This window comes from Drosophila eugracilis, unplaced genomic scaffold, assembly GCF_018153835.1.
Source record: "Drosophila eugracilis isolate 14026-0451.02 unplaced genomic scaffold, ASM1815383v1 contig_353, whole genome shotgun sequence".
NCBI classification, from domain to species: domain Eukaryota; kingdom Metazoa; phylum Arthropoda; class Insecta; order Diptera; family Drosophilidae; genus Drosophila; species Drosophila eugracilis.
Window position 1 is genome coordinate 1692051 of NW_024573209.1, and position 26322 is coordinate 1718372.

A 26322-nucleotide genomic window follows, 5' to 3' on the forward strand; every position below is an offset into this window, starting at 1 on the left:
TTTCGTCGTGTTTGGTTCGCCCCTGGAGGAAGCGCTCAAAGCTTTGAATAAAACAAACCAAAACAAATCGAAAATCCCCTTTAAAAAGAATAATACAAACACTCAAATCGAATATATATATACTTGGAGTTTTGACAAGTGGTGCTATTCAGAAAATTAACCCCCTCTAAGAATCGCTTTTGAAAGTGTGCCAAAAACTGGGTTATTGAAAAACTCAAAACTGTGCAACTATCCATTTACCCCAGTGAACTGTGTGAGCTTCTGAGCAAAATAAAAACCCGCCAAAAATTCTGAGAAGTGCCAAAAACGTTGCAGCGAACCCAATCCGCACGAGTGTTACAAGTGTGTTCAGTGCTAAAGATACCAGCGAGTCGAGTTGCATCTTAAGCTGCAACTTTGATATCGTCACATTTTGGCAGCGACTGCTTCAGTTCAATTGTCTGGTCTTCGGGCGAATTCCTCACTCCACGCAGGCCATCAAAAAAACTGCCAAAATTCCGAAGAATCCGAGGAAAACACCAAAAACATCGACACGTACCGCATCGGCAACCGGTGGCGGTGGGGGAGGTGCTGGCGGAGGCGCCACCACCAGCACGAAAATGGCATCTAAAAGAAAAGCCTCGGTGTTGCTGCACAAGGTGAGCCTGGATTTTCTTGAAAGACACTGCCTATAATAGGGAGTTTTGACTAGTCATCGAATGTCCTTTCTATGAACCGCCCTTTATGGTGTTTAACTACCATTATGAGGCAGCGATTGAACTCTTTCGTTTCAAGTGCAGGAAATATGACTAATTGAGTCGAAATGTTTCCTGTTTGAGGTTGTTTTTATTATAGTTTAAGCCTCTTAATACATTCTATCATACATAAAACTTCGCCTAAATTAATCTTCAAATCGTTTAAAATTTAGAAAAATTGATTCTTAAAAACTTAGATATATTCTGCAGAATACCTTTTAAAATAAAGTTATATAGTATAGTCCTAAAATCATATTATACCCAAATAGACTTAAAGCTAAACTCTTTTATAGAAATCTTGATAATCGATTCTCTTGTAATTCCGATACACGGCCAAATATTTTCCTGATAATAGTCGTAAACTAATTGAGCAAATGGTAATACTAAAATAATTGAATAATTGTAAACTTCGTGATTCATTAATGTACTTGGTTTCGGTATGAAGTATCCTTCATTCAAGTCATCGATTCAATTCGTGTCACAGGTCTTCAAGAACCCCATCTCTTAGAACCATCCTATATAGACGTTCTGAGACCAGCATAAAACCTTTCTCCTTTTGCCCGCTTTCAGCAAGTAGTCCAATACGAAATCAATTTGCCCCCAGCCAACATATTCCCATTCCGGGACTTACCGCAGACCAGACACATTTACCCAGCCACAAAATAAACATTTCGAAAAAATAATATATATATATATATATATAGAGCGAGGTGTGGGTAGAGCGGAAAAAAAGGAACGGAAGAAACCTAGACAGTTGCAAAAATATTGCTAATACGCCGCGTAGGCAGCAATCGAAAAGAAAAACCTGCTCATAATGCCTTTTCGGATAAAAAAAGACTTCTATATGGTTTGGGGTGCACCATTCACTCAGAGGGGGAAGGCACTCTAATGATATACGACGGTGTCCCAGTGTAGGTCTCCTCTCCACATACGTGAATGTTCCTTGGTACATAGAAGCGCGAATTGCGACGGGACCGAAGACGACAGGGGGGATATAAAGTGTGCGTGTGTGTCTGACAGAGGGAGCGGGTAACGAGGGGTAAACAAGTAACGACTTTGGGGTGTCTGGCTTGGGTGTGAGGACTGCGGCTGGGGGGCTAGCCTCCGAAAATGAAACGAAGCACACACACATTCAGACACCCTTACCCTCAATGCCACCCACACACCGTCACCCTAATCTCTCAACCCACCCACCATTTCAACCCACCGACTCACACCAAAGGGCGCACATTTGCTCTGCACGGTAATTCATCAAATGACGAAGACGCAGACGAAGGCACACAGAAGGCAACAGAAGTGGAAAATGGGTGCGAGGATTGCGGGCTTACTTGGGGCGCCACAAAAGAAGTTGCTTCTTGGGTGTAGCCTCCCCTTTCCCATAGTAACCACCGCATCCCAACGTACCACCCGCAAGACACAAACACATCCACATACTCACATATACATTAGCAGACACACAAAGCGAGTCCGGCGACTGACCAGCCCTCCGATAAACTTTCTTTGGCCGTGTGCGAGGGGTGAACAAATCCCAATTCTTGCGGACGTGGTACCGTGCCTTCGATATAAGGGTTGCGAAAAGTTGCTCAAGAAAGTCAAGGATATTCGATTCGGAAGGGAAAGACTGTATCAATATGATTATTTTTATCATTACATGTGTGGCGTAAAAAATCTATAAAACAGTTTTTAAAATATGTTATTTAAAGTTTAAAAATTGTTAAGAATTCTTGAAGATCTTTTATGAAATAAATATTATTGTTTCTGTCAGCTTCATTATCATTAAAAAGTTAGTACTAATTACTGTACACAATCACTTGGAAAAGGGCACCCAGACTTCGATTAATCCGAACTAATTCCTGCATTTCTTGCTTGTTTATTGGGCGATCTAGTCCCCTACCCTATGATGGGTTCCACATCATCATCCCACACCTATAACCCACAGTGGCCCCAAAGCCGGCGGTGAAAGCAACAAAACCATTGACTTTTGTATATAGCCAGCGACATTTGTATATAAATAGTTGAATCAGCGTGTATGTGCTTGTGTTTGTCAAAGGAAACCCCTTCTCCATTCGGACCCACTCCAAATGCGAGCCCATCAACCCTTTGTGGGTGGGTGGGTCAAGATTTGTGCCTAAGCGCACATAAGCCGCCGCAGGACAGCGTGTGTGTCCAAAGGAACAGGGCGTCTTTGTGTTTAATTTGAGTCTCAAAATTTTCCAGGGGGAAAAGTTAAAGACTTTGTGGAAAGTTTCTAGATTCCAACAGCATCACCCATGCCCGAAGAAACAACTTGTTATGCTGCTCAGCTGTAATCAAACATGATTTGGTACAGGCAAAATGGTAGTCAGTCATCAGCCCATCATCGAACTTTTTGTATCGATAGGGTATGAGTTTGAGACTGCGTTCTGGTCCTGATTCCACGGTCCTGATCCTGATCCGAGTGCTGGCTGTGCTGTGCCACCGTTACACATCTCAGCATTAGTGTCGCAGGCAGACAACGTGCCAAGCGAATCGAAGTAGACGCCAAGGTTGGGTGCGAGATTCGAGGGAGATTCTCTAGGAAAACCAGTCAATGTCATCAACAAAAGTCTGGGGAAAGGAGATGAAGCCGGAGATGGAGATGACGATGGCTATGGCACTGGCACTAGCGAGGGACCTGCAAAAAGGGAACAAAACGTGGCAGGGGCGGTAGATGGAGCAGCATCTTTTAAGACGTCTTTCGACTGTCTTGACTGGCTCTGGCTCTGGGTCTCCACCTCGGTTAGATGTTACGGAAAATTGCTTACGGTTTTTTGAACACACACTCACTCGTCTTCTACAGGGTAGCACACACATGAATGGAGAATGGATGGGATTGGACCTAAGGGGGTCCGGGGGCTGGGATGTGTGATATGCCATCATACAAACAGACAAGTTAGACAGCCCAAGACCCTCATCTGCTCAGCCATTGCTCCAAAATAGAAATAGATGACAAGAACACCAAAGACGACAAGGCAAGGGACACTGGGTATGGAGAGGGGTTTCGATTGCGACAACGACTTTGGCTAAGGGCAACGACAAGCTCGACGGGCCAAAGTTGGTTCCAGGGATATAACACTGAGAGGGAAAACTAGTTGAACTATTAAACCGATTCTTAACTAAGACATGGAGAATTTAACGGCTTAAGAATCAACACCAAACTTCATTTTGTAAATGAATACAAAAATTAAGTAAATACCATTAAAATGAAGAGAGACTTCTACCATAATTTTAAAAACGTGTATCTCATTTTCTCTAAAACCAAAATAAAATTGATATCCACGTTGCTGTCTAGAATGAAACTGTACCTTGTGTTATGGCTAACGGAAAAATACTCAAAAGCTATTGATAAGCAATATGTATTGATATTGAACCACCCAATATCCACATTTCTCTCAGTGGCTACTCCACACCCACAAAAGTATGAACCATCAGCTTTGGGCCACCTTGAAACCCCGCTCCTTGCCAGAGTAAGCCCAAAGAGGAAAAAAATTCCGAATTTGCCACCCACCTAAAGCAAAACAGACAAACCCAACAACCTTTACACCCACACACAGGCACAGACCTAGAACGAGTCGCACAAGCAATCTGCCAACTCAACTCCATCTTGGCCAAAAAAGAGGAGCAGTTGAGAGAAAGGAGAAGGAAATGAAGAAGGCAACGATGTATTTCAGCTTCAGCCACAATCAAAGTTGCTTCACAAGATGGAAGAAGGAGGGACTCCGGGTGGGGTTGCTGATTCTGATGCCAGACTTGGCTCATCCCCAGCTGCAGATAGAGATAGAGGACCTGGGAAAGAGAAAGAGAAATGAGTGCCACATCCCACACATAAACACACACATTCTTACCCGTAGCGACGCCGCCTTCAATCCGCACACTCACACACACTCACAATGGCACAAAAACAATGCCAAAAGTTTCTACACAAGCGCCTCGACCTCACCTTCATTCCTAGCTGCCTCTCAATGTTGCCAAGCCAAAGACTTTTCCTTGGCATGCATGCCTCCCCAGCCCCAGCACCATTCGACTTTTCCCTTATTTCTGCCCCAAATTGTATGCTACACTTTTCGTAGGCACAAAACCCCACCCCCCAATAACCCACCCTTGATTTCTCATGTGTGTGTGTTTGCGTCTTCGACTTTGGCTTAGTATTTTTGGTTAATTTTCTTGCAGTTTTAGGTTACGTTTTTGGCTTTTACCACTGATGCCAAGCTCCTTTTATGCCACCCCCTTCCCTTCCGGAGATCCACCCCTCGGGCCTTTCACTTGTGAAAGACGTTTGCCTAAAAGCCACCACACACATCCACATACTCTCTGCTTCCACCCCTTCCACTCGTGTTTAGTTAGTTTGTGATGGTTTTTAGTGCGGGGGACTCGAGACCCGAGACATCTTAAAGGGGTGCCGGCACAAGCACAAGCACACACACACACCCACACTAACATATCATCCTGGAACAGTAGTCACCACCCCATTCCCCTAGAGCCAGCTCCCTTTCCCGCCTGTCGCCGCCAGGCAGCATACGAATGGAACCCACGTCATGCTGTTGCAGAGCCCTGCTCCGATCTCCCCTAACCACCAAAAAGACCCTCCTGATTCCTGCGCCAGCTTACCCTTCATTATTTTCCATTTTGATGCTGCTGCTGGTGGGGCTGCCGCTCCTGCTGCTAGTGCTGCTTCCCCTGATGCTGTGGCTGCTGATGAGCTAAGCCAGCATCTACAAATTTTTCTGCTCTCTTTCGCTCCGTCTTTGTGCTGGGTTTCATCAGCAACATTTTACATTTATTACTTGGGACAAAACCCCTCCATACTAACACACCCATTCTGACGGGGTTTTCGGCTTAATGAAAACGAGGGAGGGCCCAGCAGCTCCTTGGTCCGGCAATAGCCTCACGATTGATGTTCAGATGGAACGCACACACAAACACACATATACTTGAGGAACTGGGTGCTCCACCTACTGCCTTCGGCTTCGCCTCCGTCAGGCAATAACCTTTGCCCAAGTCCTGGCCAGGACTTCGCCCACTTGAGTGCTCAAAACGCCAACACGAAACGATTCATCTTCGCTTGCTTTCGGGCGACACCCAGCCCAAAGTCCAAAGTCTGAAGTCCAGAGGACCAAAAAACCCAACCCCCAAACCCCAGAGAATCCATCTTTCCGCTTAGCCAAAGCGCTCGTCTTCATTGTACTTTCTTTTTACCGACTTGGGCCTTCTATTTTTTGCCTGGTAAGATTTTGGGCTGCCTGGGAGGTGGGGTGGTGCTTTTGAGGGCACAGAAAAAGATCCGCTCCTTGCCGTTTCGCTAACAACGATGCCAACGGTCTGGTCCTGTCTCCGCTTTCATTCCCCGAACAGAAAGAGGATATAGAGACGGCAGGGGTGGTTGGCAGGGGAAAAAAGGTTTCCGGTTGCGCCAATGTTCCTCACTTCCTTCGGACAGAGATGAAACTCAAACACAAATTAGAGAACTCTGGGGCCGGACTCGTGGGCAAAAGTTTCGAGGCACAAGATATTGGAAAAAAATTTATGCATAGCCCCCAATGTAATGAATGAATGAGGAAATGGTAAATGAAGGAAAAAAGATGAAGAAAATGAAAAGAGAGAGGAAAGCAGGACAGAATCGACTTTAAAATGGTCTCCCAACCATTTTAGCAGGGGCTAATCATATCAGCCCTCTCGTCTAGCCAACTGAAATAGACAATTAAGCTGGAGCCACACCTACAACTATCAGCCGGCCTACAACGCCGGGTGGGTGTCCCATCCAAGGAGCAAGTGAAGCCACTTTGATATCACAACTGCTAATGAAATACGCCACGTAGCGTGGCCTGGCAACTTTCTTCTCGCCTGGAAAATGGCGAAAGGCTAAGAGACTAGGTTGAACGGCGAGCCGCTCCTCTCGTGCCCCCTTATCGAATTACTCTAGTCCCAGAGTTGGACCCCAACTAGCGCAAGTCAGCAACATTTCAGCTGCTCAACCGAGAACGCTGTCTTGTACCCTTTCAACGGTCTCATATCGCACCCTTGCCACTCCTTCAATTCCTCCACCCCATGCCACATCCTTCCTACCCTTTGAACGTCCCACACGGACCCAGGCACTCCGAAAAAAAAAAGAAATAAAAGTGATGAGGGGGGTGTTCTATCCTGCAGGGGCTTTTATGAGAACGTGCGCTTTATTTTCCACTACGAAGACGTCGAAGGCGAAGAACTCTAGGTTGGACACCCCAGACGACTATTCGTGGACGGGGGCATCCTTCAACACTACTATCCTGAACAGTGGAATCAATTTTAGATGTCAATTGTTGAAAAAATCAAAAGATTTAATTCTTTTGTTGAACATTGGAAGTGAAAATAAGGGAATATTGAAATTTTTTTTAAGATTATTTACGTTCTTTAAAATTTAACTACTTTTCTTACAGTATATTGATTTCGAATTCTACTAAACTTACTTTAAAGAGAGGAGAAAAAGAGAAAGGTAGAGGCTTACTCTATCACCACTGTGTTCTTTTGGCACTGCCTTGGCCTGTCTTTGAAGCTCGATGCTGACGCAGAGTTTTTATTCCACCACTTGGCTACTCTTTCCTCAGGCAGGACTATCTCCGGTGCCCCTGCCAGCGATTCCTTGTCCCACACGAACACCAGCGCATCGGGATTACAGACAGACCCACACACACAGACAACCTTAGCCTAACCCTTTTGCGTGGCCAACCTCCTTCCTTGCCCTTAGCGCCCCCTTTCCATTAAAAATCCCCCAACATCCCCCAGCAGGAGACCACTCCCTTTTGGCTACCCTAGGACGTCTGCCGGTTGCTTACTTTGCCAGCGCACTTTTTATACAAAATTTTTTTTACCCATCTTCTAGTCCTCCGACCGCTTCATACTTAAACCACCCACCCACCGCCACCTTCTATGTACAGCAATTTTGGGGTGTGGATGGGAATCCTCCTTTAGAGAGAGCTAGCAGTCGGAGTCTCTTGGTAGCGGAAGAAGCGACCGCTTCTCCTCGTCCTGGCTAGCTCGTCCTTGCTCATCAGGCTTCTTCTTTGGCCCCTAGTCCTAGGCCCGCCACCCCCTGACCCATCTTACCACGGCGCCTTCCCACGCTTGTCCATTTTAAGTTCGAGCCCTGCCGGTGGCACTCATCCAGCGCCGAGTCCTTCAGCTCCTCAGGTCCTCCAACTACCAGCTATCCGCTTTTGATTCCACCCCCACAGAAACACACTCACACTAACACATACACACACCCAAACCCACTGAACTGGGGGCCTGGCCCTCATTTATTTTGTACCCACGCTGGCAGCAAAGTTTGTCTTGCGTTTCGTTTGGGTTTCCATTTTTTAGATTATTCCTTGCCGCTCGCTGTCCAATGTTCCTTCTATTTTTTCGTTACCCCCACATCCTGCGCCCGCCCCCCAATTTCTCTAGCTGGGACTAACGAGCATGTTACTCCTTGCCTGGCCAACGATTTTTCCCACCCTCCTCTAAGCCCCCCTCTCGGACCCACTCCGTGTGCTTTTATTATTATGCTTTGGCGCACATTCCAGCTGGAGGAGCGAATAAAGGAGGAAAATGGAAAAGCTGTACCCCTCTGCCGTTGCCAGGACTACCAGCTTGGACAGGGTTAGAGAAGCTGAAGGATGGAAGCAACGATTGCTCGGGAAAAGTTGCAGTTGTCCGAGTCGCCCGGTTCTGGCCATATAAAATAATAACAACTAACTAAAAATCCGTTCGCTTTAGCTGCAAAATCCTTTTGTTTTCCACACCCCACACCGCCCACCACCCCCCACCGAAAAACCGGGCATAAAAAAACGAAACCACCCAAAAACTACTGCCAAAAAAAAAAAGAGAAAAATATAGAAAAAATGTTTGCCCCGCTCAAATTCAATGCAAAAGTTTTGCATCGCCGTCGAGCTACCCACATAAATTCCGAGCCCCGCCCTCCTAGGGAACCCCTCTCCTTTTGGCGTCTGACTTTTTTGCGGCATGGGTCGAAAGTTTATCAGCGCGTTTGTCTGCTGCCATCGTATGCCAGTTCCAGTTTCAGTCCCACCTCCCCCTCCCAAAAAAAAAAGAAATCCCCAACTCGACCGCTTGTTTGTCTTACTTTTGACCTCTATAAGTGAGGAGCAAAGAGCCTGTGGATGGGGTCAAGACGGGGACTGAGACTGAAAAACAGCCGATAATGATGAATTGGATGGCAAACGAATGGAGTTTTGAGACCAATTGCTATCATATTATTTTGTTAAAAGGATTATAGTAGATGTTTTTTACCTTATGAATTGATCACATGAATACATTTTTAATGATATAAAAAACTTTAAACTTCAAAATATGAAGAAAAATTTATTAAAATTAAATAAAATATCCTTAGCTTCATACTTTTAGTATCTCATTAGGCTTAGCTTAAACTTGTGTAGTTTGTAGGAAGTATGCCTTAGAATTCTGTATCTTATTCCTCAACCAAGTTTCTTATAATTTTATAAAGCATTCAAGACCTTTGAGCTAATTTTCCAACATTTACCCATCTTCTCTTTTCAGGTAAGCAAATCAAAAACATGCTATTCTTACTCGAAATAGTCCGTATTCAGTTGGTCTGTTGTAAGTACATTACAGTTTAGAACAACTCCCATTGTCTGTGCCGGTTTTGATAAGCCCGAAATGGTACTTCCTCCCTGAACCCCAGCCGTGTTGCAACTTTTGCGTTTAGTGCAACAATTGCAGCACGAAATTTAGTAGAGACGCAGGCAAACAGGCAACCCCATGACGATGAAATGAAGTTTTCCCAGCCACGCGCAACACAAAATGAAAATGAAAAATGTTCTCGTACCTTAAGCAGCTTGAAATTAATTTACATGACCATGGGTGTTGCAAGAGGAACTAGCTTTGGTCTGAAAGTGGAACTGGAAACAGGGAACCGTCGGTTTGAGGGGGTGGAAAAAATTAAAACGAAAAAAAAAACTTCAATGCAGAGGCATAGAATTATACATTTGCCGGCGGAAGTTGAAAGTGGCAGCCGCGGCACCCACAGCCGTCAGGAATGGGGTGCAACTTGCAGTCTAACCTCAAGGCCCAATCCCTAGCCCCAAACCCTTCTGCAGCACCCATCGCGAGACCCAATCCTTCCTTCATCCCTGCGAGCACTTAATAATACGGTTTATTAGCGACATAAGCACATCCGACGCTGCCTCGTCCGCTGCCAGTGCAGACATTTTAATTGGTAGGCGAGTGCATGGGTAACATAAAAATTATAGTCGTGCGGTGGCAAGTGCGGTGGGAGGTGGGCAGTGAACGGTGGTTGCCACGGGGGCGTACTTCACCAAACAGTGACAGACAAGCTGGCAGCAGGCAGTTAGGGGGAGTGCCTAAGAGGTGGGGCAGGGCCAGCCTCCAAGGCTGGGGCAATTGAAAAGTAGGATATACACTTCAATCATTGGCAGCCTTTGTCTCTGCCAAAGGATCGCCAAGTGGAGCGGCCAAAGAGTGGGGCACGCGGTTATGTGGCGAGAGCTCCGCATTGCCACAAATTAAAAACTGCTGCGTTTTTTAATCAAAGCTGCATTAGTAGTAGCAGCCTCTAGTATTCCGGAAATGGGGTGCCCAACACTGGGCAACAATCTTTTTTTACTTTACTCTTTTTAATATATAAATTCTTAAAAAGATATTTTTATTATTTTTTTAATATTATATAACAGATACGAAACCTTTTCTGGGAAAAGAGAGATTTATTAAGTTAAATTATATATTAATATACACTCTCTGCACAGAAATTATAAATTAGTAGATCTGTCTCCGTTTGAGTTTGTTCTCTTTTATGCAAACGAAAGAGTTGGTTGTGAAGGATTATAATGCAACGAAAAATGTTGGCATTATGGCTGCAGCAGCTTAACGGGTTACACTTTGTTTTCCGCCCGTTGCAAGACCCTCGAAACTTGGGAACCCTTCTTCGCCGGCTTGATTGTGTCGGAGGTTGAGACGGCCAACGAGGAGTGATGGCTGGGGTGGCAGACGTACGAATTTTCCACATCCCTAAATCGCTAATCTGCTACGCATTTTTGCCGTACCACTCTTTCGACCCGTCCGCCCCTTCCACTTCCCAAACTTTGTAATAATTTCGTCCTCGTCGGGCCACATTTTTCCCTTTTTTTGCGCCCAAGCGCAAATCGGTAACTTTGAGCCAGAAAGTTTGTAGGTGGGTCGAGAGGGTTTCGGGTTCGGGTTCTGGTTCGGGTCTGGACTTGGGTCTCCCAGCCACTCTACACCCCGCCCCCTACCACACGCACACATATGTGCGCGGGTGCGATAAGGCGGCAGCGAAATTGAAATTGTTACCATTTGCGAAGGTTGCCGCCGCTACTGCTAGACGACGATGACGAGGACCGAGGACGCCCTGGCTAGGTGTGCTAAACTCCCAGCGGGTGGGCGTGAGTAGGTGGGGCCGCCAAAAAGGACGAGACCCAGCCCGACAACAAGGCGTGGAGTTGGAGGACACGCGAAGGTTGTAAAACCGCCAACGCCGACGCTGCTCGAAATTTTGTGCTGCCAACTTTCAGGCGCTTTTGCTCCCAACTCAAGTACGCTTCGGGGATTCTGTTTTAGGGGTGGTGTGCGGTGAAGGCGGCGGCTGTTTGGAGTGGGGAGCGCAACTAGAGTTTGGGAAACTTCCTATGCCGCGTTGGAGGCGTTGTTGATTATGTTGGCACCGGCCATCGAGTGCCGCCTGGAGAGACGAGAAGTTTGGCGGGGCCGTGGTTTATCCTCGGCTTCTGCAGACAGGACTTACATTCAGGGAGTAGAGAAGGAGCATTAAGAGGATATGAGACACGGCTGATTGAAAGGCAGACATCAGGCATCAAAATAAATGTCAATTTAATCTGCATTCCATTAACCTTGGAATAAAATCATTATAGAAAGATGCTCAGATAACGAATTTCATTTTCTTATGGTATTGGTGCTTAATATATTTCCTATACCTAACCTACGTTTTAGTTCTATTGGATATTTAGAAATCTATCTGTTTCTATCCCACATGTAATCTGCATTGGTACAGTTTCTAACGCTTGAACTTCTTGTTCCCCATACCTCGGTTTACCAATATCTCATCATATGCACCCAAACAAACCTTTTTGGTAAATGAATTTTCCAAAAATAACCCTTTACGGACATCTAGCTACGATCTAGCAACCTCTCTCACTCCCTCAAGCTTGGAAAAATTCCCAAAAACCGAAACTCTCTTTCAAATTAAGTCTCAGACCTAACCCAGGAAGCCCCCACCCTTGTGCCAGCCCCCCTGCCAACGATGGTGGGAGCCAAATAATAAAAAACTTTTTTGCAGAATGTTTGTTGTATTATCTGCTGCCCGCGGGGAGGATGAGGAGAGAGTACTGTGGGTGGGGGTTCGGGAACTGCCCATAAAGGACGCCCATTTTTACGAAAAATATCACCAGCAGCAAGAAAAAAAGGAAATTCGTAAGGCCCAAGGGGAAGGTGTGGGTTGAGGGCGGAAAAAAGAGAAGAGGGCCCACGTGAGCTCATGCCAGCAAAACGTTTGCCGCATCTTTTGGGATTTCTTGCCTCGTTTAAAAATCATTCAAGCAGCAGACACCACCAGAACCCAATCCAACTGGCCCGCCCACTTCGTCCCGGCCACGGCCAAAAATTCAGACAGTGGCACAAATTGTGTCAAAAACCGTTTGGCTCGGTTGGATTGGAATGGAATGGGTTGGCCGGGTTGAGTAGAGTTTGGGTCTATGGGTTCCACCTTCCGTGAAACGCTTGTTTTGGGCTGCGCATTCATTTTTATGTTTTTGCTCATCCAAAAACCCGAAGCCATCTTCCTATCGCCCCCGCGGTCGGCGAAACTTTGACGCCTAACGAAAGAGGCAGCAAATAATTCATCATTTTGCCTTCAGACTTCAGAGTATTTCCTCTGCCAAAATCCTGAGCCGTGGAGTTAGGAATGCCACGACTCAGCCTTGTGCCAAGAAGTTTCCACCCCCCTGTTTACCACCCAAAGAGCGTCAAAGAGGAAAATATTATTTGGAATGGTTTATCATCAATTTTATGTGCGATATTTTTTCTCTTTTTTTCTTTTTCTTTATGTTTGCGTTTTCCACTCGCTTCTGGGATATTCCCATTCCAAGTCCACAGCCCCCCGACTTTTGCAGCATCCCCTTAGTTTTCCGGGAAATGAGTCGCCTTCGTCGGGTTTTAGTTTAGGTAGAAGGCCACTGAGCCACTGCGACTGTCTTTGCGAGTGAAAATCAACTGAAATTCGATTTGATTATGATTTGTTTCGATCGAAGGCGATGGTTAAGTTGGGGAAGTGGGGCATTAGAAAGGGGGAACTCCTTCACATCCGTTTGCAATGAAAATCGTGATGGCAGAAGTTAAATTTGATTTTTCACATTGCTTGGCATTTGCAGAGGGTGCCCATCCGTGCCGGATGGAATACGTCCAATTGAAGGCAGAGGAGTCATCCAACGCTTTAATGGATTTCTCTAACGAGGTTTTATTTTAATGGGGAAACGACCCAGGTTATGACTGAAGTACTCCACAGAAGCTCAGGAAGGGTTATATAATTAGATTAATTTTTATAAAGAACTCTAAGAGTCAAATGTTTTTCTTTTATTGTGCTTCTACTTAATATTTTTTGATATTGAGATTCTTCATTTTTTTAAATATAGTTATGGCAATATTACTGATAAAAGCGTCAAATGCAGCCACCGCATCAATCAGCACTAGATTCACCATCACAAAAATATATTCGTCATTTATATATATATATATATATATATCACCAAATTGTATTTTTATGTTTTAGTTCTTTTGATTTCTGTTTAATTTGGCATTTGTATTTGTTATGATTTTTTGGCTGCACATACATTTAGTTTGCTTTAATATTTCATTTATTAAATATTTAATAGAGCTGCACAGAATACTATTCCATTGTACAGTTGGTTACATAAGTCGGTGTATACATTATTTTTTATACCCACGATGCAACGTAAAAACAAGAATACGCAAAAATAAAACTGAAAGAAATGATAAAAAGGATCGATTGGGGAAAAAATTTAAATGTATGTCCAGGCGATTCTTTTTCGGACATTTGCATATTCAAATAACTTTTTATCAAACATTTACGCTGAAAAAAAATGTAACTTTCAAATGACTGGCATCCTTTTAAATATTCAACATCAAATTTTAGAGGCATTGTTCATTATCTTGACTTATTGGTAAAACCAAAGAGTTACAAAATAAATATTATATTTGCTATTCGGAAGTTTTCTCTCTGTGTAAAAGCACACATTCCCACTACTAATGTAGTCAATGAAAGGATATATCATAGAAACATCCCGATCTGGATTAATAAAAAAGGCTTCCGGGCATTCAGTAAATCTAAATATTTATGTTAATTCTTGTTTTTTGTAGATATCACGAAGAATCATTTTTAAAAGTATTTTTTAAACTCTTTATTCGATTTATAAAGGGAATTATATATCAACTGTTAACTTTTCCCTACATTAAAATTGTTTCGTTCATCTGAGGGTGTATCATTTTGATAAGCTTGATTTATTTGAGGACTACCCTTAAATTTTACCGCATTTCTTAATTGATAATGAAGCCTAATTAAAAGTTATATGCTAAGGCATATTTGATATATTGATATATTTATTTACCGAAACCATTAACACAAACTTAAGCAGCTGTGTAGCAACACCGTGAAACTGCTCCATCTCCGCTATACAGATTATGATAATAGGGCCAAGAGGGGTCACATTACACAATGCACCTCCACCGTCCTGGGTCAAGCCTCCAAGTCAGCTTAAGAGCAGTCGATCGCTGCCCACCATTACAGCCAAACACCCTTGGGCATGGCTTTGGTTTTGGTTTTGGGTCTACCTTGACTGCCGTTCGGCTTTCCCTCTCACCTGAAGTGACAAAGTCTCGCCACCTCGTTTGCCGAAAACGATGCTGTTGGCCTGCTGCACACATGGCGTATGCGGAATGTGCGTGTGATGTGGAAGCACTGGGCCATAGATTTCACTTAACTGCTACGCAGTGCCGACGTGCAGGTGTCGTCTACATCGTCATCTTCATCATCATCATGATAAGAATTCATATGCAAATCCAAAGCGCAAATCAGCGTCGGAACTTGTGCTCCCATCATCAGCAGCAGGAGCAGCAGGAACACGATACTGGGAGCCTGAAGAATTTTGAAATGGTTTTGGAGGGGACTTAAGAAAGGCAACCAAAGCTTTGTACTAATTAAATAGCTAAGCAAACAATAAGCGGCAGTTAATGCACTACGCCATTAAATATTCATGGTAATCATTAGTCGCAAGTGCTACAGATCCTTAAACAGGATAGCGAAGTCCTCCAAAACTATTCATGCCGTCTTATCTGTCTTACGCTTAATGTGTGTGATCCTATAAAGTATTAGTTGGATGGGTTAAGTACAGTTGTTTTAGATTTCGTCAGAAATTTATTATTTTATTTTAAAGACATAGCTTATTTCCCTTCTCATCAATTAGTTTTCCTTTTTTAGGATAACAATTTATTTGAATTCTATTTGTTTATTTATCACCCTTTTGGCTTTACAAAGGGATGACAGACAAGCGTGATTCCCATAGAAAAAAATTAGAAAAACATTTTCCACCTATTTGCATGGGCAAAACATTTGCCCACTTTTAGGCGATCCAAACGGGCAGGCTGGCAGCTACACACTCTGGCCCTAACCTGTCAGGGCCCTTACTTACACCTCCATTTTCCGGCTGCAACCAACTGGGCTTGTTCAGCTAATGCATTGACTAACGGGCACATCATGCGTGCAACTTAGGGATGGTAGCGGGGATTGTGATTTGTAGGGGTAGAACAGAGAAAAAAAGGAACTGGAATGCGTCCGCCATCAGGCGCAAAAACCAAAAATAAAATGCAATTTTTGTTTGCTGTCCAAAAGGAGGGTGTTGAAATTATTGCAAGGTGGGGTCTGGGATTGTGTGTGTGTGTGAGTGGGAATGGGGGGCAGGAGGTGCTCAACCCTCTGTGGGTGGCATTAACTGGGCAACAACCCGGCGAACCTACAACGCCAGCCAGTGTGCGTGCATTTGCGTGGTGGGCATTAATTGTGATGTCTGGCCGGTCAGTTCCAAAGCCTGGGCAGATGAGTAAGTAGATTTCCTTGTATGTGAGCCAGCATTTTTTCACCATGCGCAACCCCTTTTGGAAATCGGTTCCATGGCCTCCTCATTGATGATAATAATACCCCCCTGTTGCATTAACCCCTACTGCTTTATTTTTTCGTATTTTTTGCTGTTTAACCATCGCTCGCTGGTGCATTCGTTGTATCGCTCGTCTCACGTCGGGTGGTTCCGCGTTTTATTTTTTTCTCCTTTTTATATGTGTATATATTTTTGCATGCGTAATATTTTTACACGCCAACACTGATGCAGTTGGAGCCTACCGCTGCAGCTGTCCAGTGAGCGGCGAGAGTGCGTCTGTGTGTGTGCGTATGTGCGTGAAAAAGGACCAAAAAAGCTCCGCCTTTAAAAATGTGTGCGCACCAATTGCCATTTGTGTCTCTGAGTTTTTTCTCCTTTTTCCTCTCACGCATAACGCACGCATGCTGCAATCGTTGATAAGCGGGATGCACCACCACCCACCTATCCACCAAGCCATCTATCCACCTACCCATCACCCACATACCCCCCACCCACTTTGCACTCTGCTGCTGCTGTTGTTGTTGTAAATGGGAATACAAATAAGGGAAAAAGTTGGGAAGGCCGTTACACAAATGGCAAGTGCAAAAAGGCGTTAAAAAACGACCGACGACCGTCAACCGCCTGGCCGAAGAAATGTTTTTCTCCTCTAGTGGCTTCGGTTAACTGGTCCATATGGGGCATCCCCGAGCATATGCGGGGTATTCTTTACATACTTGTAGGCGTTCTTTTTTGTATTTTATTTACGCACCTCTGCGAGGGATTGTTGGTGGATGGGGGATGGATGGTGGGGTTTGGCATGGGGTAATATTGGATGGGGTAATATAGGCTGGTAATATGGGCAGGGCCGATGTGGTTAAGTGGCCGGAGGAAAGAGGAAAGAGAGCAGCTCGTGCGGTTGCGGTCGTTGAAGGAAACGGGCATCAATGTCTGACAATATTATGTTTCAATTTCGGAACGTGATGCGGCGGTAGGGGGCGTGTAAAAAACGATATATATAAGGACATGGGATAAATTACAAATGAGCCGACTCAAAGGGAATGGCGGGAAAACGATTTTGCCTGTCAATGCCAGAAATTTGACTCTATGATTAAATAAAAAGTAAGAAGATGCCTTTGGGGAGACACAATTCAAAGGGAATACAAATATTAATGAAATTAATGTAATATTATTAATATATGAATACAACTGGTCTTAGTTGGAATCTTTACTGAGGATTTCCAAACTTAACTTGGTAACCTTGAAAATATAATAACTATTAAGTAAATACTCTGCCTGTCTGGAAGTGCCACTAAAAATCAGCACTCAAAATAGGCAACGTAAAATGTAAAAACCATATTTTCTAGCCTCAATCCCATTATTCGATCCAGTCAACCGGCTGTCTCGCCCTAACCACATCATAAACTAATCAGACCAGACAGGGAAGGAGCGGTGGCCCGTGCCACACTCAATTCTATGAAGAGGACTCCCTGCATTCAGCAGCTAACTTCGCGTTGGTCAACAAAATGTTGCATACTTTATGGCACTGGGCAAATAATATTCGCGTGCTGCATAAAAAGCGACGGCTCCTGCTCCAGCACCGGCCTTTGTTGTTGGGCGATTGAGTGGCATGTAGCGTTAGTTACAGTGGCCCCAAAAATGTATGTAACAAGCACAGCGATTACACACCCACTACCCCAATTCTCTGCCACCCCTCCCTAAAAAAAGCGATCTGATGTGAGTAACTTTGACCCGTTTTGTGGCCAGCAGCAGCGCGAGTTGAAACAGGAAATGCGGAAAAAAATCAAATCCATGGGAACGTTTTTACCAATTTTTGTTCACTCGATTTTTATTTGCTAAATAATGGTGCCTACCACTGTTGGGTGGGCAAATGGAAGGGCAAAAACATCATCAATGGTATCAAATACGAGGGACGGCGAAGCGGGATAGCCAGAGGCTGTGCTTTGAGGGTGATCCAAAGCAACACTCTTAGCCTCCCCAAAAAATTTACACACAAATGCATTCGCTACTAAGCCCTTATTCTATGCTTTCATTGTTGGTGGAAATGCACATTGCGGTTCATAATGCCCTACTACTTTGAGGATCTTTATCAGTTTTATAATATGACCAGAGATTATTTTTATTGTTTCCCTAATAAAAGCTGAAAAATCTTGAAAATTTGTATATGATTTTTTAACATAAATTATATAGCAATATTATAAAGGGAGAGCATTCTAGCTTCTTCTTGATTATCACAAAGTCTCACCTTTCTATGCAGCTGCATTTTTTGTTGCCAATTGTTATTGCACTTTGTTCATTTCTCGCGGCAAGTGCAAAGCATAAAATAAGTACGCTGATGCCGCCCCACCTTTTCCGCCTTCTACCGCGTTTCACCTGCAGATGCATTCGCTTTTTAGCTAGAACAGTTGCAACAACAGTTTCCACTAGCCCCGCACCTGAACCGCTCCACTCTTTGCCTTTGTGCGTGTTGGGCAAAAAAATGAAATAGAAATTGCAACGGAAACGCGAAAATTTTATAATAGCGCACACAGGGCGTATGAGTGGTGGCAGTTGCCATGGCGACATTCAGGCACCAAATATGCAGATGATTTGAGAACAATGGACTGGAGATATATGAGTGCTATTCAAATATATATTTGGATTACGGTCAGGCGAGAGATTTTGTAGCATTACTGGTGAAAGATATGAAGTGATCGTAATGGCTGAAAAAAAACGGATCACTCGTAAATATTATGAATTTTAGATTGTAGGGCTGGTCTGCTCGGGGCACTAGAAATAGAAAAAAAACTTTTTAATCATACATCGGCATTTAAAAATCAATGCAGAGCTTACCCAGCCATAATCCCAATTTTGGACTATCAAACTAAGCCAGTTATTACCTGATTCATAACACGCCCTTTGTCGCTTTTTTGGGCGTTGAACAAATAAATAACTTGCCACCCTATTCAAATACCAGAGTCACATACAACCTATGTAAACGCACACATATCACTTATGTATATCGCTTTCAATATTTCATATATACGACAGGGTATTTGTTGTGAGTTGTTACGCTCTCCACCCATTCGATCGCCCAGCCGACGGCTAAAACCGTGCCTGGTAACTAATTTGAAACTGTCCTGACGTATCCTACCCACACCACTTCCACTGATTTTTTCTATATTCTCAATATATATTTTTTGTTATTTCGGTGAACTGGCTCCATCACGTAGAATGCAGTTCCCATGTTTTTGCCGCTCACTTTTTGTAATTGCTTTGACCAACGTAGATATTATTTTATTGTACAAACTTTTTTTCGGGGCTTTTATATATATATAGTTTTTTATACATATATAAATTCTATGGCGCAGTACATGCATTTAATGCATTCGAGGGTTGCAGCTGGATTTTTAACCCAAATGGAATGCACCTAAATGGAAAAAAGTTCTGGGGCTCTACTGGAATAGGAATGTCCTGCTGGAAGTTATTTGGCCGCAGGATTCCATTGGCCTTTTTAGGTTCCCTGAAAAGTCATTCTTTTTGGTATATTTTCCAAGTTACAACTCTCTCGTCAACTTTCTAATCAAGTGTGTTCACAACTTGGACCACATCTTTCAATTTCTTTCGCCAATTGAGTTCACCCTGCAAGCCCTTCTCCGACATCTTTGACTATTGAAGAGCTAGCCACACACATTTTCTATTAATTAAAACGAAACTGGAATCGAGAACGAAACTGTGACTAGACAAAGACTTGGGGTCAAACCACTTGCAAAAATTTTTCAAAGTCCAAGGCTGAGACGGAACAGGAACAACTCCGTCGGGAGTCTTTGTGACTGCATGAGGCGCCTTGTTTGGGATTCTACTTACAGATTTGGTTTGAGCTCCTTATGCACACGACTTAGGCTCATCCCCGGCAACCTTGACTTTGCCAGCAGCCGCCGGTCTAAGATGAGGGGCTATCCCTTCTTGGCAAGTAATTTGTTTTGGGCCTGACAGCAGCCCACGAGGCGTATGAGTAACACCTGCCAGGCAGGAAAACACGCACACACATAGACATACTAGAGGAGTGCCCATAAATCCTAGAATTTACTTCCATTTCAAGTCTCGCCTGTGTGATGGGGAAAGTTGCTTTTGAAGTCGCTCACACAAAATTTGTAACCCTTTTTCGGTAGCGCCCCGAAAGATGGGAGTTGGTAGGAAGCTCCTCTAAATTTCAGAAATATGCGGGCTTGTGGCATCTTAGTAGTTAAGGCAAAGGCAAAGCTAAGGGGCAGGCAGAGTTCAATGCAGAAGGCTGCTCCCCAAAAACTAACAACCGATGAGGTGACAGGGTGGAGGATAAACATGTGCCGTTCGTTCCTGGCTGCCAGCCTAAAAGCAGACTTTGACTTCGACTGCGTCTGGAGCACACTACTACTACAATGCCAACCAGGCAACCTCTAAGCACACGCATAATGAATTACCACCCAGCCAGGAATCGTCCTGCGTCCTTCGTTCTAAGTCCTCCGCCCTACTTGCCTTCCCTTTGCCGCCAACTGCCGATGACATATTTCTCCAGACAGAGGCTGCCATTCCCTTCCTGCTGAGCAGCGCCTAAAAGGCAGCTAAGAAAATTTGCGTTTAACTCATAAGTGCGTGAAAGGGTTGCCAGGACCTGAGCCCCAGTCTCCCAGTCGTTCCATCTCATCCCATCTCCTACTCCTTTTCCCAACCAGACCAAACAACATCCCAGCCAGGGGTTGCCTCTGTGCACTGTCAAGGAAATTGTAGTTTAAATGAAATGGAAGTTGTTTTATCAACGACGAAGAAGGTGGTTTGGGGGCTTAGGGTTTCGGATTGGGAATGGAAACGGGTGGGGGTTAGTGTGTGTGAGCTTTCTTAGAACTTCTCCCTCGTGTGTATGTGTGTATATAAATTAAAATGCCTAAACATATGCATTAGTTTTTGTCTCAGTCTCACACCCCCTTCACATGTGTGCCTGTGTCTGTGTGTGTTTCGAGGTTTGGGGTAACTCCAAAGTTTTTGTGGTTACGACATCGGTTTTCGGGGGAGGTGCGAGAGAGGATGCTTGAGACAAGCTCTGGAATCGGTTGGTTCTTAGGGAACGGGGCGAACTGTCAGTCTCGAGTCGGTCTCGAGCTGTGGCCTGACAACTTAGTCTAATGAGAATTCAAATTCGAAACCCAACTACGCAATCGTGCTGAAGAAATTAAAAGAAATTGCACATGATGTGCTGCCGTGTGTGTGTATGTGAGTGTGCCTGTGTATTGAACGGTATGATATATATGTATAAGCGTGCAAGGCTGTAGGTAAGAAATCAAATATTTGTTTCACTTTCTGGCTAGAGAATATTTGTTCAAACTCAACTCGAAGGCCGAAGGTAAAATAAAATCGTACGAAGCTCCAAAGAGATGCAAGCTATAGGGGAAAAAATTGTCTCATGGTAATTAACTTATAAATAAAAAAGGTACATCCTTAACTACAGCTAGGGCAGATAACAGAATACACTCAAAAAATCCTATGAACTGATATATCGAATTCAGCTTGCAACTCTATTGAAAACTTTTGTCGCTCCAAAAAAATCAACAATTTATTTCCCTTACCTATACACCCCAGAGATCCCCAGAGTTAATGTTAATTAAGACTTGAAGTCCATTCACGTTTAGAGGGAAAAAGAAGGAAGCCTCAATCTCGATGGCCATCCACACGGAACACAGCTTCATTTGTGCTGCCATTCCCAGTCCCAATCCCCAATCTCAGAACCCCGCCTTAGGAGTGTCCTTCAACCACAAAAACCAAAGGAGTGCGGAGGAAAAATGCTTGTGTGCCGGACGCCGAACGTCTTGGGCGAAATGTTTCATTAGAGCGATGTTGGCCGCAAAGGAGCTGGACGGGCACCCAAGCCCGTAAACCCTCTTCCCCCCTTAAGTGACCCAACTCCTGCCCACCATGTCGACTAATTTCCAGTGCACAAAAGGCGTACAGTGAAATAAGGCAACCCCAAGAATGGACAGGCAGGAAAAAAGAAGCAGGACTAAGGATGAACTGGACCTGGCCTGAAGATGAAAGTCGGAAAAACTTTCCTCGTGAAGCCTCATGGTCTGGGGTTTTAGGACGCTTTCTTTGACGTTGCGTCTTTTTTGCATTCTTTTGAATGGTCTAACGAACTTCCAACTGGTTCTACTTCTAATCATTGGGATTTGGCATATCGAACAAAGTCCCAAAAGTTTGTGTGGTCTTGGAAAAGTTCGCTCATCGTTTCCTAAAAAAAGCCACCCAAAAAGGTATAACCGTTTTACAGGCCGAAAGTGAAAATTTTCTTACAAGAAATTATTTTAAGGGTCAGGTGTTTTAAGGTGTCTTTTACGCAGGTACTTAGACGGAGTTAATTGAATGAATTCCAAATATTCTAATAAATAAGTTCTTATAACTCAAAATTGTTTCAAAAATGAATGGTAAGCTAATCCATAATTTTTGCTTACCTTTTAGGAAACCATTCCGGCAACACCGGTCGTGAGCACCGATACCACCGCTGGTGTGGTTGGTGTTGGAGTCACCGGAGGAGGAGCGGGTGCTAGCGCAGGAGGCGGAGCTGGTGGCACCGGTGGACTTCTGGGCGAGGTGGTCAGTGGACTGGGCGGCGGCCTTGTCAGCGAATCCGAAGCCTATGCCGGTTTGATGAAGGACGCCGATAAGCTGAAACTGATGCTACTAGCCTGGAATTATCAGAATTCGACGGCAGTGCGAAATGGAACCGAGGGTCCCGATCTTAGCGTGGTTGGTGGTCTGTGGGCACAGTACCAAAATGCCTTGGCCCAGAATGCAGCTGCAGCGGCGGCGGCCAGTGGCAAGATGGACAGCTCATTGTCGCCGGTACCGCGCCAGGATGCTCACTCGCCCATGGAGACGCAGGACGAGACGAACTCTTCTGGTCAGAAGGAGGAGGACGAGGTGTCCGAGGATGACTCCGATGATAAGCTGGATGAGAAACTGGCCACCACACACGATCCCGAGCGGCTCAAAGCCTTTAATGTGAGTAAAGCGTGAGCTGTGAGTGAGCGGCGAATGTAAAGCCAAGCGTTGCCAAAGATTCGCCAGATATCTGGTTACTGTTACAAACGGCGTTATTATAACTTTCTCTCCTTCCTTTCAGATGTTCGTCCGTCTGTTTGTCGATGAGAATCTAGATCGCATCATCCCCATCTCGAAGCAGCCAAAAGAGAAAATCCAGGCCATCATTGACTCTTGTGCCCGGCAGTTCCCCGAGTTCAGCGATCGATCCCGCAAACGCATCCGCACTTATCTCAAGTCGTGTCGTCGCAATAAGAAGACCCGCGATGGATGGGAGAATACGGTAAGTTTAGATAAAATAACATTAGCTATAAACGTTTCTTAATTTATAATTTAAAACTAACACAAACCTTTGCCCTACTCTTTTAGACCCGACCCACTCCCGCACATCTGACGTCCGTGCAGGCGGAGCAAATCCTGGCCATTGCCTGCGAAAACGAGTCCATGAATGCCAAACGGATGCGCATCGGCCTGGAGCCCATTACGCACGCAGTTCCCGCTCCTGGAAGTGCAGTAGCCGCAGCAGCAGCAGCAGCGGCAGCCGCTGCGGTAGTGGCTGCCACGAGTTCTGGCGCCGGCGGCACCAGCACCACCACCGCCGGAAATGCCACAGCTACCTGCGGCATGGGTGGAGTGGCGGATGCCGCCGGACTGACCAGTGTGGCAGCCGCCGCCCTTCCTTTTGTCAGTGCCGTTGGCTTTGCCCGGTCCACACCGAACTCAGAGCACGCGGATGTTCTGCCCTTCGGAGGGGCGAGCACTGTGGGCGGCAGTGGGGGCGGTGGCGCTGCCGGCGGAGGTGGTGGCGGGATGAGCTCGGCGCGCAGCTCTCCTTTGGCCCTTAGCTCGAATGCCAGCGTGAGCGGTGGCGCCAGTGTCACTGGTTTGACCCTGGCCAATGGAGCTGGTGCCTCCAACGGAGCCGGTCTGCCGGCCAGCAGTCCTTACACCACGGACTTTAGTTCTCCCTCAACGGCCTCGCCTTTTGTAGCTGCGGCTGCGGCCGTGGCCGCTGGCCGAGCTCCCAGCTATCCCGGATACTTTCCAGGAGTCGCTGGACTAGGAAATGGTGAGTAAAACTACTTATCTTTTAACTTCTCCTACATAAAATATCGAACCTTTTTTGTAAGACATGAAATATAAATCTTATCTTCTTTCCAGTTACGCCCACCGATCTCTCGATGAAGCCAACCAGCCTGTCCAGCGGCCTTGGCGGCAACTTGGTTAGTAACAACAACAACAGCTCCGTGGCCGGCAACATCAATTCCCAGCTGAGTGCTGCCAATTTGGCCAGCCTGAGTAATGCGAACAACAACAATGCATTAGTGACTGCCACCCAGCAGTTGCAACAGCTCCAGCAACAGCAGCAGCAGCAACAACAACAGCAGCAACAGCAACAGCAGCAACAACAACAGCAGCAACAACTCCTGGTTGCCGGCGGTGGCGGGATGGATGGTCAATCCGTTCGAGCGCCGCCAATCCTACCACACAAACTGAGCGCCAACGAAGTGACAGCCGCCCGGCAGGTGATATCCGCTTACCGCGAAAGTGCCGCCTTTCTGCTCCGCACCGCCGACCAGGTAGAGCAGCTGCTCGTCCAGCAGCAATAGGCGTGGCCCGAGAACCGAGCAGGGTTGTTCCTATTTTAAATTAAATTTAAAATGTATTACACACACACTCCAAACAAGTGAAACACACACAAGCCAAACTAAGCGAAAATAGTCAAACCATATAGCGCAAAACACGAAGAAGACGACGAATTAACACTGGCTCACAGGATGCAAGGCAGAACCATATGTAGTTAAAGAAGTTCGTTCAAACAAAACATTTTAAGTGTTTTTTCCTCCAACTACGTACAGCATATTTAAAGAAAATAGAACTTAACGATAAACAAAAACCAAAAGAAATATTGCAAATATCACAACAGTAAAATAGTAGAGCTGCTCCAGTTAGCTGACTTGGATCTCAACTAAATTCCATATAAACTTCACTTCGGTTTCCATAGACATTAAATAGTATCCACTAAACGGGATGGTTTCATTGGATTCTCTTAAACTAATTTGAATTTGAATTTTCCTTTAAAATAGTTCTTTATAAACGATCAAAATCAGATACCATTCAGATAGCAAAGGCGGCTCTAGTTAAAATAAAACCAAGCAGCAGTTCAATGTACTACAGTGTCTACTAAAAGTAAACCTACAATAGCCATACACCAACACTCGCATTGATTTTGTTTCAACTTTTTATTATCGCATATTTTTGGACTCTCGTCCTTTGGAGAGCAGCAGATTCCGGGCCCGTTTTTAAAGTGCGCGATTTGTTAAAAAAAATTAAATATAATTAATAAGTTGAAGTATTGTTGTAAATTTTAAGAAAATGGATAAAAAAAGGATAAAACCGAAAAAAAAACGTAAAACTATGAGAAAACACAGGGTGATACTTTGAAAAATTATTACAATGCATAAGCTAAAAATTAATAAAAGAAAATGTAAAAAAAATTTATGGAAATGAAGTAAGGCATAGATGTTGGTAAATGTGTATTTAACGTTTAGAAATTACATTTGTATACTGTTTCCAGGATTTATTGTTCTTAATTACCATAAATTTGAGTTTTTCAACTTGTTTCCCCTTTTTTATTAGGTGTATATAATTTTCCAGTTTTTATTCTGAGAGATTTTTGGTTTAACTGTTGCTTTTTACTCACATTCGATTATTAAATAGATACGGAATAAAATATTTAAATACAAAATAGCCATTCATGTTTTTTGCAAATATAAATGTGCATGTAAAAATAAGGAAAACTCTAACACAAAAACATTGAAGAACACGCATGGAACATCGGTATGTATGAGTGTGCAGAAGGATATTGAGATCCGTAATGCAAGGCAAATTATAGAATTTAATTATATAAATTAATTGCTAAAATTATTTAATCACGAATAATTACTGACTACACCTAAATAAATACTCCAAACAAACTTGATAAATGGCTTGCAAGCAGGAGAAATATTTATACGGAATACTTAAATATAATGTAATGTGTGGCATTTGCATTGAAGAGTAAACTAATTAAACTAACACGAGGGCAACACAAATGAAACAAGACATTTTAAAAATCGAATTAATAAAGAATTTATGAGAATTATATGTACATTAAAAGAGCTTGAATTTTTATTGGGGATTTCTGTGGTTATTGTCTTGTGAAATAAGACAATGGGATCATTTTCTTGCTTTACAATATCTTAGATTCTCTATCGTCCTCTACCACTATTAAGTCCGAAATGTGTTGGCAGAATGTTATTTCCGAAAAT

The 26322-nt window shown here is 44.3% G+C and overlaps 1 protein-coding gene across 1 annotated transcript; it reads left to right on the top strand.

Moving 5' to 3' along the window:
• On the top strand, window positions 1-26132 carry LOC108105863 (homeotic protein female sterile). The gene is made up of 5 exons (XM_017212636.2): window positions 1-638; window positions 22430-22972; window positions 23094-23294; window positions 23381-24080; window positions 24173-26132. Exons 1-5 carry the CDS (start codon window positions 600-602, stop codon window positions 24619-24621), a joined length of 1932 nt encoding a protein of 643 aa, XP_017068125.1. The 5' UTR covers window positions 1-599; the 3' UTR covers window positions 24622-26132.
• Window positions 26133-26322: the final 190 nt, after the last annotated feature.